Source organism: Macaca nemestrina, chromosome 14 (assembly GCF_043159975.1).
Source record: "Macaca nemestrina isolate mMacNem1 chromosome 14, mMacNem.hap1, whole genome shotgun sequence".
NCBI lineage: Eukaryota > Metazoa > Chordata > Mammalia > Primates > Cercopithecidae > Macaca > Macaca nemestrina.
In genome coordinates this window covers 114,825,879-114,840,429 of record NC_092138.1, presented here as the reverse complement: position 1 = coordinate 114,840,429, position 14,551 = coordinate 114,825,879, and the positions used below count along the sequence as shown (strand labels likewise).

The following is a 14,551-nucleotide window of genomic DNA, read 5'->3' as shown; positions in this document are numbered from 1 at the left end:
GAAATACAGACTTAAGAAACAAGAGACAGGATCAACAAAGCTAAGAGTTGAGTTTTTTTTGAAAAGGTTAACAAAACCCACAAACCTTAGGCTAGACTAAAAAAAAAAAAAAGACTCAAATAATAAAATTATAAGTGAAAGAGGAAAGATTACAACTGATACCAAAGAAATATACGAGATTATAATAGACAACTATGCCAACAAATTGGATAACCTAGAAATGAATAAATTGCTGGAAGCAGACAGCCAACCAAGACTGATTCACAAAAAAGCTAGAAAATTGGACAGGGCACGGTGACTCACGCCTGTAATCCTAGCACTTTGGGAGGCCGAGGCGGGTGGATCACCAGAAGTCAGGAGACCAGCCTGGCCAACATGGCAAAACCCCGTCTCTACTAAAAATACAAAAATTGGCCAGGCGTGGTGGTGCAACCTGTAATCCCAGCTACTCAGGAGGCTGAGGAAGGAGAATCACTTGAACTTGGGAGGTGGAGATTACAGTGAGCTGAGATCCAGCCTGCATGATGGGAGCAAGACTCCACCTCAAAAAAAAAAAAAACAAAAACAAAAACAAAAACAAACACACACACACACACACAAAACAAAACAAACAAACAAAAACTAGAAAATCTGAACAGACCAATAATGAGTAAGGAGATTGAATCGGTAATCAAACGCCTCCCAAAAAATAATAGCCCAAGATATCTGATTTCTTTGCTGGTGAATTCCGCCAAGCATTTAAGAAAGAATTAATGCTGATTCTTCTCAAACTCTTCCAAAAAATTCAAGAGGAAGGAACACTTCCAAACTCATTTCATGAAGTCAGAATTACCCTGATACCAAAGCCAGACAAGGACATTATAAGAAAAGAAAATTATGGGCCAATATCCTTGATGAACAGAGATGCAAAAATCCCCACCAAAATATTAGCAAACCAAATTCAACAGCACATTAAAAAGATCATGCACCATGATCAAGTGGATTTTATCCCTGGTGGAGGTGACTTCTTTGAGGTGGTAGCCCCTCTGTTGGTGTGGTCTAGAGCCAGACTGGGGGAAATTTATTCAGGGAAATTTACAAGGCTTCTGTGAAACTGACATGGCAGGGCTTCTAACCTCTGGTTCCAAGATGGGAAAACTAAGTCTCAGCAAAGTGAGAGGTGATGAGACCAGCCCGAGATCATACAGGACCTTGTCTTGGCCTCCTTGTCCCAACTCTGGCCCCTCCAGAGCTGTGACTACTAGTCCCCCAGAGGGGGAGACAGCTTTTCCACCTCTCCCAGACCTGAGCTGGGTGCTAACAGGCCCTGCTGGATGAAAATCCTATGATGCTAACAGACAGCTAACAGGTCAGGGCCGGCCCCCCGCCACCACCCCTTGTCCAAAGTGCAGGGTCACTGTGCTGCCCTCTTGGCTTGTAAGAGTTTTGCAACAGCTGCCACTTGTCTTTGAGTGCAGGGACAGGAGAGGTGTGGGGTACCTGGCCACTGCCCTGGGGCTGTGGTGTCTGCTGTGTCTCTCTCCCATGCACCTGCACCTCCAGGGCTCCTGGGAGAACTTGGGCCATGCTCCTTCCTTGCCCTCTTGAGCTCGTTTGTCACCCTGTTGGGTGAGCACAGCCCTAGCTCAGGCCGCTGGGCAAGCCACACCATCTGAAGAGGAGGTCCTCTGCCCCAGGACCCCCACACCACCCCAGGCAAGCCTCAAACTGGTGGGGCCGGCTTTCCACTAGGCAGCCAGGGGCCTAAGCCAGTGGGCCCTTTGCCTTTGAGGCATGGACTGAGAATGGTGTCAGCATGTGGTCAGGCCCAGAGCCCAGGCCCCCTCCTCTAAGAGGTCCTCCTGGGATTCCCCTGCTGGAAGGAAGCCAGCCTCGTGGTGTCGTGCCTCTCCCTGGATCTGTCTGCTTCGTGGACCCTGAGCCCCTCGAGGGCAGGGGCTGGATCTATCGGTTAGATGTCACTATCGGTTTCCCAGCAGTGCTTTGCATACATTAGGCATTCAGTAAATGTAGAGGATAGACAAGCTGGCAGCAAGACAGTCGGGCATCCTCGGTGCGAATAAGAACACAACGATTTGATTGGTATTAATTACAGCGGTTTAGTATATGATCACTTCCGGTATTGGCAGCTGGCATCACTACAGTGTTAACAGACTGCCATTGAAATACCCATCTTTGATCCAGTGCGAAGAGGAGATCTTACTTTACATCAGCACCTGTTCTGATTCTTTGGGCATCCAGAGGTGTATTCTTTTTTTTTGAGACAGAGTCTCGCTCTGCCGCCCAGGCTGCAGTGCAGTGGCCGGATCTCAGCTCACTGCAAGCTCCGCCTCCTGGGTTCTCGCCATTCTCCTGCCTCAGCCTCCCGAGTAGCTGGGACTACAGGCACCTGCCAACTCGCCCGGCTAGTTTTTTGTATTTTTTAGTAGAGACGGGGTTTCACCCTGTTAACCAGAATGGTCTCGATCTCCTGACCTCGTGATCCGCCCATCTCGGCCTCCCAAAGTGCTGGGATTGCAGGCGTGAGCCACCGTGCCTGACCCAGAGGTGTATTCTTTCTGGATTTCTTTCTGGATTTCCTCCGCACCCCTCTTCTGGGTGTCCACTTCTGCCTGGGAATGGGTGACTTGCCCCAGCCCAGAGTCAGGCTGCAGCATCCAGTCTGCCTCCCCCACCAGCTTGCTGTGTGGCCCCCTCCCTGAGCACTGCTGTCCCCAACAGTCACTGGAGGCTGGAATCCCTGCCCTGGGGCCTACGTACTGTGCAGTAAAAGAGCCAGTGGCTCCTGGGCCTCTCCCCAAACACGGGAGGGATCTGGGAGCTCAGGAGAGCACGACACAGACAGAACAGGAGCCCCTGTCCCTGGGAAGCTGACCCAGGCCTTCTCACCCGCCTCTGAAGGCAGCGAGTGCCCTGTCCCTGGGGGTGAGCAAACTGGGACATGTGCTGAGATGACCTCACCAAAGGAGCCTCCCTGTAATGGACAGGCCCCTGGCCCAAGCTGCTGCTGACCCCGCTATTCCTGCCCACCCTGCCTGTGCATAACTCCTTTTGGGCGTGGGGAGCTCAGGCAGGCTCCAGCAGGCAGGGGTGCCTGGGTTCACTGCAGCAACCCTGAGGCCTCTGTTTCAGAGATGAGGAAATGAGGGTTGGAGCGGGAGGTTGACTGCCAGGTCGCCTACGGGTAATGGGGCATGGGGTTTACAGCCCTGCTCTGCCACCCTCAGAGGGAGCTGCCCACTGGGCTGGCCTAGAAGCCCCCACTGAGCTGGCCAAGAAGCCGCGGCGGTGGGCGGTACGCTCCGCCCAGATCCTGGGCGGCGACACGGGACTGGCAGCGAGGCCAGGGGGCGGGGGAGGCCTGGGGTTCCGGCCAGGCCACTGCTTGGGAAGCAAGAAGGTGAAGGCACCTCCGCTGGGCCAAGCACTCTTAGGGCCGAGGGGCGCTGCAGCTGACGAGAGGTACTTGGAGGTACACCCCCAGGGAGGGACAAGGCTGGGGCCTCCCCTATGTGGGCGGGGCTGGGCCTGGCCGGAGCTGGCTGGGATCTCCCTCTGCCTGTGGCTGCAGGGACCATCCAGTTGGGTGAGCAGGACCAGGATTCACCATATGGGCAGCTGCCTCCCCGCCCCCCACCGCTCCACCCCACAACAATCTGCCTTCCCGCCCCAGGCGAAGGTGCCAGGCGCTCTCCTCGCTTGACCCCCGCCACCCCCTGAGCCTGGGAGGAGGAGGGCGTTCCTGGGTCCCCTGCTTTGCAGTGAGGTTAAGTTGTTGCTCAAGGCCCCGGTCCTGTGACAAAACCTCCACCGTCTGTCTGATCCCAAGCCCAGGGCTGTCCTCAGCCCTCACTCCTGGGAAGCTGACTCAGGGGCGGGAGAGAGTTGGAGGGGGCAGGAGAGCGGGTTAATATGGAGGCAGCTATTTCTAGGGAGGTGGCAGGCAGGAGGGGCTCCGGGCTGTCTCCACTGGGGCCGCTGCCAGTCCCCAGCCCCCAGTCTGGCAGTCCCGAGAGCCCTGACTGTCCAGACAGGTGGTGAAGGGGCACGTGGCAGCCTCTGGAGCCAGCAGCCGTTGTGTTGGGCACAGTTGGAAGGAGGAGAGAGACTTTTGCCCAGAGCTGACCAGGTGTGCCGTGCGTGCAGCACCGTGGTGGGGGGCGGGGCAGGGGTGTTCAGCCTTGGAGAACCTTCCTCGGTGCCACTCAAGCTGGCTTTCCCCTCGTAGGGCACCACTTCTGGGGGCTCCTGGAAGACTGTGGACCTTCAAGCACTGAAGGTACGTACAGACACGTGCAGGGGGCATGCCTCCTTGTCTGGGGCCACCTCTGCAGGCAGGAGGCAGACAGGCTGACACACTGAGGGCTGAGAGGCTGAGGACAAGCTCCAACCCCTCCACACTCCCCTCGCCACTCCGAGCAGACTCCCTGCTCCCTCCCTGGGGACAGGGCGCTGGGGCAGGGGATGGGAGGGCCGCCCTGACCTGCCTGAGAGCTGGGATCCCCCTCACATCCCCCACTGTACCTAGGACAGGGTTCTGCACCTCGTCAGGCTTGGGCAGTGCCCACAGTTCAGGTGGGACAGGGTGTGGCAGTGGGTCCTGAGTCCCCCTGGGATGGTCAGAAGAGGGGGCAGGAGAGAGTCCCTGGCACGGCCACATGGAGGCCCTGTGACCCTGGTCACCTCAGGGAACCTCTCCATGTGTCAGACTCCCCCGCTGTGAAGTATGTGTCTATAGGTGTTCAACGAGAGTGAACGAACGTGCATAGCATATGGTCCACTCTTGAAAAACGAGGCTGACTTTCTCAGCTAATTACATCAATCGTTCATACTGATGTAGGTGGCACAGCACTCCACACCTCGGATCACAGCCACATCCCTTTCACTTTTCCTGTAGATCCCAGAAAAGGGCAGTGGAGGTCCACGTTGCGCAGGACACCACCCCACCCCTCCATTGATGGCTGTTGTGAGACCTCGGTTCTTAACTTCTTAGTTTAAAGAATTTAGGCCGGGCACAGTGGCTCATGCCTGGAATCCCAGCACTTTGGCAGGCCGAGGCACGCGGATCACCTGAGGTCAGGAGTTTGAGACCAGCCTAGCCAACATGGTGAAACCCTGTCTCTACTAAAGATACAAAAATTAGCCAGGCCTGGTGGCATGCACCTGTAATCCCAGCTACTCAGGAGGCTGAGACGAGAGAATCGCTTGAACCCAGGAGGCAGAGGTTGCGGTGAGCCGAGATCATGCCACTGCACTCCAGCCTGGATGACAGAGTGAGACCCTTTCTCAAAAAAACAAACAAACAAACAAACAAAAGAATTTAAACATGAGACACACAGCAAAAGAGCTGCAGCATAGAGCAATTTATTGCAAAGGAAAAAGAACATTTTGAAAGTTAGGTGCGGAAAAGACACTGCAGCACCCTGGGAGAGAGAGGATTTGGGGGGACTGCTCCTAAGGGTGAGGCAGCGTTGACCATTGCTGGAGAAACCCCCTTTCAGGGAGTCTTCCACAATTATTCATAAGCGGGTGGAAAGAGAGGTTACTAGGAAACATGTGATGGCGGGTCCTCTGGGTGCACATGAGGTAGCTGTACATGCTTGTTCAAACGTCACATGTCTCATTAGCATCTTTTTTTTTTTTTGAGACGGAGTTTCACTGTTGTTGCCCAGGCTGGAGTGCAATGGCGCAGTCTTGGCTCACTGCAGCCTCCACCTCCCAGGTTTAAGCAATTCTCCTATCTCAGCCTCCTGAGTAGCTGGGATTACAGGCATGCACCACCACACCTGGCTAATGTATTTTTAGTAGAGACGGGGGTTTCTCCATGTTGGTCAGGCTGGTCTGGAACTCCTGACCTCAGGTGATCCGCCTGCCTTGGCCTCCCAAAGTGCTGGGATTACAGGCATGAGCCCCCCAGCCCGGCCTCATTAGCATCTTAAAATCTCCACCCAGGGGTGTGTTTTTTACTATTAGAATGAGCAAAGGGGTCAGTTTGAGGACAGGTGAAATCAATGTGGGCATGCCCTCTCCAAGGGAAAAGCCCTACGGCAGACAGCTTTGCTTGAATGAGCTCAGTTACAACGCAAACGTGGAGGCTGATTGTATTGATTGCACAGTCACCACGGTTGCTGCGTCCCCCGGACATGACGACTCCTTTGACTGCCTGTCCTGCGTCACCCGCACCCAAGGAGACATCCGTTTTCATCAGCGCCTTCTCTCCTGAGAAGGAGGGCTCCCTCTTGCATTCTCATTGTTATTGGATTTTTCTGGCTGGGGAGATCTGGGAGGGCTTCCTGAAGGAGGAGGAGGGATTTGGGGTAGGTCAGCTGGGATGGAGCAGAGGGGAGGAAGGCCTGTTAACCTAGCTTCTGAGCTCCTACTCTGCAATCCCAGTGGCCCCAAGGGAGCAGAGCCCAGACACCACATCCTTCATCAGCTTCTGCCTTAGGTCCCACCGAGCTTTGGGGCTGAAGAGGGGGCAACACCTCTTGTCTGGGTTTGGGAGGGGCCTGCCCAGGAGGAGGCACTGGCTCCAGGCTTGGGGGTTGGGTGCCCCATCTCAAGGCTGTCTGCTGATACCCTGTGGCCACTGTTGTAGCGTCCACAGTGACTCTCCCTCCTCCTGGCTCTCTGTCTGGGAGTGCAATTGACTCCATCCCTCAACACAGCCCCTGCCTTGCCTTGCTGTGCCACCACCACCGCCTTCTCTGGGCACTCCCCCAGGTCCCATCCCCACACCACAGGACCTGGGGTCTGCCTCAGCACAGACCTGTGGGCTCCCAGGGCTGCATGGTCCCTCAGAAGCATCTTGAGCTCTGAAAGGGCTCTCGAGGCTGGCGGGACGGCCCCCTCCCAGCCCTGGCCTCTCACTGTCTGCGACCTGGGGGTGAGCGTGCCTGAGACCAGAGCTCCTCCTTTCCAGCTATCGGTCCTCTGTCCTCAGTCCCCTCTCCGTCCTCCCTGCCTGGCCTCACGGGGCAGCCCGCTTTCTTCAGATCTCACTTTGGACCTCTGCCAGCCACATCAACCACTCTTCTCTGCCTCCCCTTATGGCCCCGACCCCCACTCCTACCCAGAGCTTGGCGCTCCCTGTCTTTTCTGTGGGCTGGCAGAGACCTATCCTCACCATGGTTGCCCCGGGCACTGACAGAGCCTGCTGCATACCAGGTCCTTAAAAATACACACAGAATGAATGAATGAATGAATGAATGAATGCATGCATGACACGGGGAAGCGGCAGGAGGAAAGTTCTGGGAGGTAATACCGTAGGGCCCTTATTCCCCTGGATACTCAGCACAGCCCCCACCATGTCCCCTCTGCACCCCACCCAGCTCTGATTCTCTCCCCAGCTCCCTGCTGTGCTGAGGCCCGGAGCCCCCATGGCCTCACTGAGCCGAGCCCTACGTGTGGCTGCTGCCTGCCCTCGCCAGAGCCCTACCCGGGGCCTGGGGCCATGCAACCTGTCCAGCGCATCTGGCCCCACAGCCGAGAAGAGTGTGCCGTATCAGCGGACCCTGAAGGAGGGACAAGGCACCTCGGTGGTGGCCCAAGGCCCGAGCCGACCCCTGCCCAGCATAGCCAACGTGGTGGTCATTGGTGGAGGCAGCTTGGGCTGCCAGACTCTGTACCACCTGGCCAAGCTGGGCATGAGTGGGGCGGTGCTGCTGGAGCGGGAGCGGCTGACCTCCGGGACCACCTGGCACACGGCAGGTAGGGACCAGGGGCCAGGTAGGGCCAGGGAGGGATAGGACATAGCGAGGGGCCACAGTCCCTTGCTAGCTGAGACAGTTCAGGGTTCACAACCACCAGCCTGGGGAAGAGACCCTGGGGAAGGGTGCTTGGCCAATTTGCAGATGGGTGGAGCTGGGGGTACTGCTTGCCCTCCAAGTCTCTCAAGAGCTGTGGTGGGAGGAGGAAGTAGATGCTGCTTGTGTGGCCTGGAGAGTGAAGCTGGGAACAAGGCCGGAAACTCCAGGCAGCTGGTCCAGAGAGCAGAAGCCCCATTTCCCGGACAGAGCCACCAGGATTGAGGGCATCCCAGGGAGTGGAGGAGGACAGACGGAGACCTTTAGGGGTGAAGCAGACCTGTGTCCTCCATGAGCACCAGAGGCTTCTACAGTTCTCATTCTCCTAACTAACCAGTGGGCATGTATTAAGCACCTATGGTGTGCATGTCCCAGGACAGCCAACCTTCTGCCTTCACCCTTTCAACCATGGGTGTCCTGGTAAATGGGATCTCCTGACTTGCAGTGTTGGCCAATTTCTGTGGTATAAACACTCCCGCCTTGGCCAATAGCAAACCACCAGTATGAGGTCACTGACTGTGAAGTTGGGAAGAGGTTTATCCCCGGGCTCCTGAGAGCTGATGCGAGCCGGCTCCCACATGCCACGGCTCCAACCCTTGCTCTTGCCTTCTCACCGGCCCCTAGCTGGGCTGTCATAGCCCCTTCCCTGACACTTCATCAGTCACACCCCTGGCCTGCCACCTCTCAGACTCTGCTGCTGGAGGGCAGCCTTTGTTGGGAAGAGTGCAGATTTAGGCTTCATTCAGTAGTGGGTTGGTGTCCTGGTGCCCCCACTCACCTGCTCTGTGACCTTGGCCACAGAACTGTTGGTGCCACTTGAACTTGATCGATAAGAGAATCATGCCCTCCTCATAGGACGACAGGCTTAGCACGGGGCTTGGCACACAGTAGGTGCTCCAAAAATGGGGGCCCTTGCTATGTCACTCTCTGAGCTGCCCAAGGGCGAGACCTCCCTCACATTCATCTTGGTCCCGTTATTTCCTGCTCAACAACCTCTCCAGGCCCCCCAGGGCCTGCAGAGAAAGACCCTGCAGAGAAAGACACCCATGGTTGAATATCAGGGTATCTCCAGATATTCGTAGGGGGGAAGGAGGTGCAGTCCCCTCCCTGGGGAGTAATGGCACCCACCCTCCTGGGCAGGCTTGCTGTGGCAGCTGCGGCCCAGTGACGTGGAGGTGGAGCTTCTGGCCCACACTCGGCGTGTGGTGAGCCGGGAGCTGGAGGAGGAGACGGGACTACACACGGGTTGGATCCAGAACGGGGGCCTCTTCATCGCGTCCAACCGGCAGCGCCTGGACGAGTACAAGAGGCTCATGTCGGTGTGTGCTCCCCTGCGGGGGGCAAAGAGGGGGACTTGGGTGGGGGGGTGCACTCCCTGGGGGGTCATATTGGTGAGTGCACGCCCTGTGGGGGGTAGGGTGGGCTCCCTGTGAGGATGGAGGTACGGGGGGCTCATGTCCGTGTGCGCATCCCGTGAGGGGCTGGGGGTGGGGGGCTTGTGTGGATGAGTCTGCTTCCTGCGGGGTCGGGGGTGGGGCTTATGTCGGTGGGCACCGTTCTGCCACGAGAGAGAGGACATGCCACAGGGAAGGAGCCCCGGCAGGTGACAGATCTGGGTTCCAGCCCTAGCGCTGCCCCTTGCTGGCTGTGCCACCTGGAGAAAGTGACTTTGCCAGGCTTCATTCAGAATTCCCAGACAGGGAATCTGATTGGCTCAGCTCTTCCCTCCCAGTGGTCCACGCCTGAGGACACTGATTGGCTGTTCTTGGGGCAATCAATGTGGGGGCGTGGTCTATCTGACACTCTGAAACTGAGGACCTTCGTCTTTCTTGGCAGCTGGTCTGACTGGGAAACTTCTCAGGCCTAAAGTATTAGACTTGTGGGGTTATTTATTTTATATAATAGACACTTTGTGCCGGGCACTGGTCTAAGTTCTTGGTCAGTGACATACACTATTCTCACCCCCACTTCACTTGGGTGAGCCTGAAGCGACTTTGCCCCAGGTTGGTCACACAGCTGGTGAGGGTCGGGTTGGCACAGGGGGACTGGCCCTGGAGCCTGCTTCAATGGAGTATCCCCTGCTCCTTAACTCTTATGCTGAAGCAGATTCAAGGGACAGGCTCCGAAGCCGTGGGGACCGGCTAAGGCTTCTGGGAGAAAGTGAGGCTGGGGTTTGCGGTGGATGCCCAGATGGGGAGGGAGTGGCCCAGCGGTCTGCTTCCCACAGACTCAGTTAATCTCCCTGGGTCCTCCCAGCTTGGCAAGGCGTATGGTGTGGAATCCCATGTGCTGAGCCCGGCAGAGACCAAGACTCTGTACCCGCTGATGAACGTGGACGACCTCTACGGAACCCTGTATGTGCCCCACGACGGTACTATGGACCCGGCTGGCACCTGTAGCACCCTCGCCAGGGCAGCCTCTGCCCGAGGAGCACAGGTACTGACGGCCCCCCGGCTCTGGGTCCCCTGCTCCCAGCCCACTCCTCCTGCCTTAGAACCCTGAGAGCAGAAGGCAAGAGAACAGCAGCCATTCTCTGACTGCTGTGTGACTTGGGGCCAGTGAGGACCTCTCTGAGCCTTCTGGTCCACCCCTGCTAAGGGGAGGCTATGCCTTCGGTCTGTTCACAGACATCAGGTCATGCCGTGGGTGCACCCATTCCTCTGCTGCACAAGCAAATTGTCTCAAAAGCCCTTCTTGTAATTTGTATCTACATTTATCTCAACTCTGCACATCTTTGTAGAACAATTTTAAGAAGACACATAAGCAAAAAAGAAGTCAAAATCACCCAGCAGTAACTAGTATTGACATTTTAGTATGTTTTACTCCAAATATTTTTCTATGAAAATATATATGTATGCAAAATAGAACCAAACTGCTGTTGTTTTGTGACTTTTTTTTTTAACCAAACAGTAGACTGCAAACATCCTTCCATTAATCAAATATCTTGCTTTAAAAAAAAAAAAGTCAGTTACTTTTTCACATTATGAAAAGAGGGTTCCCCCAAACAAGTCAAGTGAAAGAACTTGATCAACTTTCAAGTTCTCCAAGTCGAGGCATGGGTGGGTCTAGTTTTCTGGTGCTGTGGTCATCCCGTTTCCCTGATAGTATCACAGGGGACCTGCTGCTAGCAGAAACAGTGTCCCCAGCTCCCCTCTGGGAGGAGAGGTTGGTTGAAGGGGGGTTGGTAAACTCCCCCAGGGAGTCCCATGGAGTTTTAGAAGCAGTTCCTCTCAATCCCAGGTCATTGAGAACTGCCCAGTGACCGGCATTCGTGTGTGGACAGATGATTTTGGGGTGCGGCGGGTTGCAGGTGTGGAGACTCCACACGGTTCCATCCAGACGCCCTGCGTGGTCAACTGTGCAGGTGGGAATAGCATTTCTCCTGACTCCTGTGTGGCCATGCTGGCTGCTCCCTAAACCTGCTCCCACCTCTGTAGGGCTTCTTTCTGGGGTGGGGAGCCCCTGCTAGGGCAGACAGGTCTGCAGAGGCAGCCTGTGCACACCTGAGAGGCAGCTCCCACCAGGTGTCAGCAGAGCTGAGCTGTCTGTGCTCTGCCCGCAGGAGTGTGGGCAAGTGCTGTGGGCCGGATGGCTGGAGTCAAGGTCCCGCTGGTGGCCATGCACCATGCCTATGTCGTCACCGAGCGCATCGAGGGGATTCAGGTAGGTGGACACCCCGGGTTCTGTGTCAGTCTGTGGGGGGCACAGCAACCTGGCTCTGAATCCCAGCTTGAACCCAGGTGGTGCGACCCTAGTGGGTTCCCTCACTGCCCCAAGCCTCAGTCACCTCATTTGTGAAATGGGGATTGTAACACGGAGTGTTTCCAGGTGGTGTGAAGATTAAACTAGGGAGCACAGGGGTATCCCTGATGGGGCTGACCCCCTTGTTCCTCAGGGCCTGGCCTCTCCTTGATGCCCAGAACGCAGCCCAGCCTGTCCTGCATGGTGCAGGAGGCCTAGCTTTTTGTCATGTTCTGTGCCCAGGAGTTTCAGGGAAGCCCCAAATGTTTGCATGCTCCCAGTGTGCCTGGGGTGCCTGTCTCAGAGGGTGCTGGTTCCTGGCATGAAGAACCTCTCTGAGAGCCTTCTGCCAAGGGAGGTTGGGGGCCTGGGTGCACCTGCTGGCACCTGGGTGCCTCCTGCCCTCTCTTCTCTCTTCTCTCCTGTCCTCAACCCCTCCCTCCCATGGTGGTGGCTGGGAGCTTCCTGCCACTATGTTACTGACTGCCCTCTTTCCATCCATTCATCATGTGACCCTCCCTTACTCATTCCTCTCTCTGTCCAGCCTTCCGTCTCTCCATCTGTCTCTCCATCCATCTACTCCTGTATCTATCCACGCCTTCTCCTATTTATTCCCTCATCCCTCTACCCATCTCCCTTCCCTTCGTCCATTCCTCCCTCCACTCATTCCCTCCCTCTATTCATCTTGCCATCTCTCCATCCATTCTTCCCTCCTCCATCTCTCCATCCATCTATTCATCTATTTATCCACATGTTCACCTGTCCATCCCTTCTTTCATATATCCTTCCATCCACCCACCCACTCAACCTTCTACACATCAATCCCTCCCTCCCTCCCTCCCTCTAGCCACACATCTCTCCCTCTGCCCTTCCTCCAGCATCTACCTACATATTAATCCAACCGTTCACATTCCATCAAACCCTCCCTGCATCAGACATTGATGGGGTGAGCTCGGTGTTTCAGACCCGATTTTAGAAGCTGTGGCCATAACACAGACAGAGATCTAATTCTTGCTGGGTAGAGTTGGGAGGTACAGACAAGTATACGTGCAATTCCAGAACATGCTGATAAGGGTTCTGATGGGGACGCAGGGGCTATAGGAATTCCCAGCCCTAGTGGACGAGGGGAGGCTCCCTGGAGGAGGCGGCTGCATCTAGGTGAGGCTCTTGAGGGTGGCGTGGTGGACAAGAAGCGTGCACAGAGCATGCATGGCAGTCGGGACCTGCAGGCTGTTCAGATAGCCAGGGCCAGAGGCTGTGGGGCAGAGTCAATGTGAGAACAGACTGCCCTTGTTTAGGGTCAGGGCCAGTGAGAGGGAAGCCTGGGCCCCTGAGCTGGGAGCTTCGTCCCTAGGGGCTACCCATCACCACCCTTTGCCAGCCTGGTTTCCCTGTGGTCACCGGGGAGGTGCCAGGCTTGGTTGCTTCGTAGACCAGGGCGATGAAGAGGGTGGGGAAATGGAGCCGGTCCCAGTGGGCTCCTGCCTCTGACTGCAGTGCACTGGCAAGCCACGCCCCACTGGACTCAGGACCCCTTATTCATAGAATGAGTCTAACTCCAGCAAACGCTCACTGCGGGTGGCTGGTGCCACGTGCCGGGTTAGGGACTAAGAGTAGTCACACGGTGGGTGTCAGAGCTGAGTGCTGAGACCTCTTCCCCGGCTCCGGGTCCCTGGGGAGAGCCTCTTCCCCTAGGTGGCCACCAGGGGTCGTGCTCAGGCTGCAGTGGGCTCCTGGAGGGCGTGCAGAGCTGTGTCCTGGGACTTCAGGGAGGGTGGCCACAGAGTGTCCACCAAGCCCAGGACTGTGGCTCCATCCTCCATCCCTGATTCCTCCCAAGGCCTGCCTTTGAGATGCCTTTCCAGGGAAGAAGCAAGGCAGAGTTGGCCTAGGTCCCTGCAGCTGCCTCCTCTTGTCTATGTCAAGATTCAAGCAAAGCTAGGGGGTGTTACTTACAAAGCCAGTCCAGATCCCAGCATGCCTCTGGTACCAGAGCACAGGAAAAGGGCAACCAGCCCCGGCAGCTCCGAGACCTGGTAGGAGAAAAATGGAGATACGGGGCTTCGCACAGAGCCCCTCATGTTCCTCTGACACCTGGCCATGTGCAGGTGCCCAGAAGTTGGCCCTTCCAGAGGCTGCCGCTGGGCAGTTGGTGTGAATCTGAAGAAGGAGCCAGGCCGCCGGCCCTGACCTGCCCACCTGCTGTGGCCTGACCCACCTGCAGGGGGCCTTGTCTTGGGTGCATGCCACCTGTGCAGCCCATTTCCATCTGCTCAGGAAGCTCCCTAGGTGTGGCAGCCTTGTGCAGCCGGACACTATCCACCCTGATCAGACACAGCCACACACATTGGGGCCTGGGGGCTCCGGCTGGCAGGTGAGGGCTCAGGTCTCACGTGTGGTTCATCTTTCTTCTTGGGTGGCCAGAGGGTTGTGTGGCCCCAAGGATCTCCCTTTTCTGAGGATCTGTCCCAGGCCTGGGTCCTAGAGAGCTCTGCCCACAGCTTCCTTTGTGGCCAGGGCTCATCTCTTCCCTCTCTGAGCTGTCGTTGAAGCAGGTGGCCCGGGTGCTCTTAGGTGGTCTCACATTTGCACTCCGGCATCCTTTTGCAGCAGCAAGGAGTGGCTTCTCCATCGGGGGCAGAGTCGTGGGTAAGAGCCCGGGTGCTGGGTTTAAACGCTGACTCCTCCATCACCCAGGCTGGGAAAGTCTGTCACCACTCTGAACCTTGGTTCCCTTTTCCGCAAAATGGGTAATAACCATCCCTACTGCCTCAGGCTCTGTTGCGGGAAGGACAGAGTGATGCAGCTGGGCATGGTGCCTGGCATACAGCAGGTGCTGGTGAGGACGTAGATGTGTGATGACAAGGACAAGGACAGAGGGGTGTGGAGTTGTTGCCAGCTGGAGCTTCGGAGAAAGATCTCAGAGGGCAGGAGCAATAAGGCAGGGCTCGGATGGAAGAAAGAGGTGGATGGAAGGCATGGGCTGAGGTCAGGAGGCAGGGAGT

General features: G+C 56.5%; 1 protein-coding gene across 2 annotated transcripts in view; it reads left to right on the top strand.

Annotated features, from left to right (window-relative positions):
- The first annotated feature begins 3,352 nt into the window (after window positions 1-3,352).
- The window catches only part of LOC105471877 (sarcosine dehydrogenase), a 63,737-nt gene continuing 52,538 nt past the window's right edge, over window positions 3,353-14,551 (top strand). The window contains exons 1-7 of one of the 2 annotated variants that reach the window (XM_071078562.1): window positions 3,353-3,462; window positions 4,229-4,279; window positions 7,350-7,710; window positions 8,946-9,124; window positions 10,062-10,241; window positions 11,046-11,169; window positions 11,368-11,468. In XM_071078562.1, the coding sequence (XP_070934663.1) occupies window positions 7,380-7,710; window positions 8,946-9,124; window positions 10,062-10,241; window positions 11,046-11,169; window positions 11,368-11,468 (915 nt within the window). In that variant the 5' untranslated portion in view covers window positions 3,353-3,462; window positions 4,229-4,279; window positions 7,350-7,379. Of the gene's footprint in view, window positions 3,463-3,660; window positions 3,680-4,228; window positions 4,280-7,349; window positions 7,711-8,945; window positions 9,125-10,061; window positions 10,242-11,045; window positions 11,170-11,367; window positions 11,469-14,551 lie in introns of those variants that run through there. The other variant, XM_071078561.1, reaches the window with a different exon arrangement.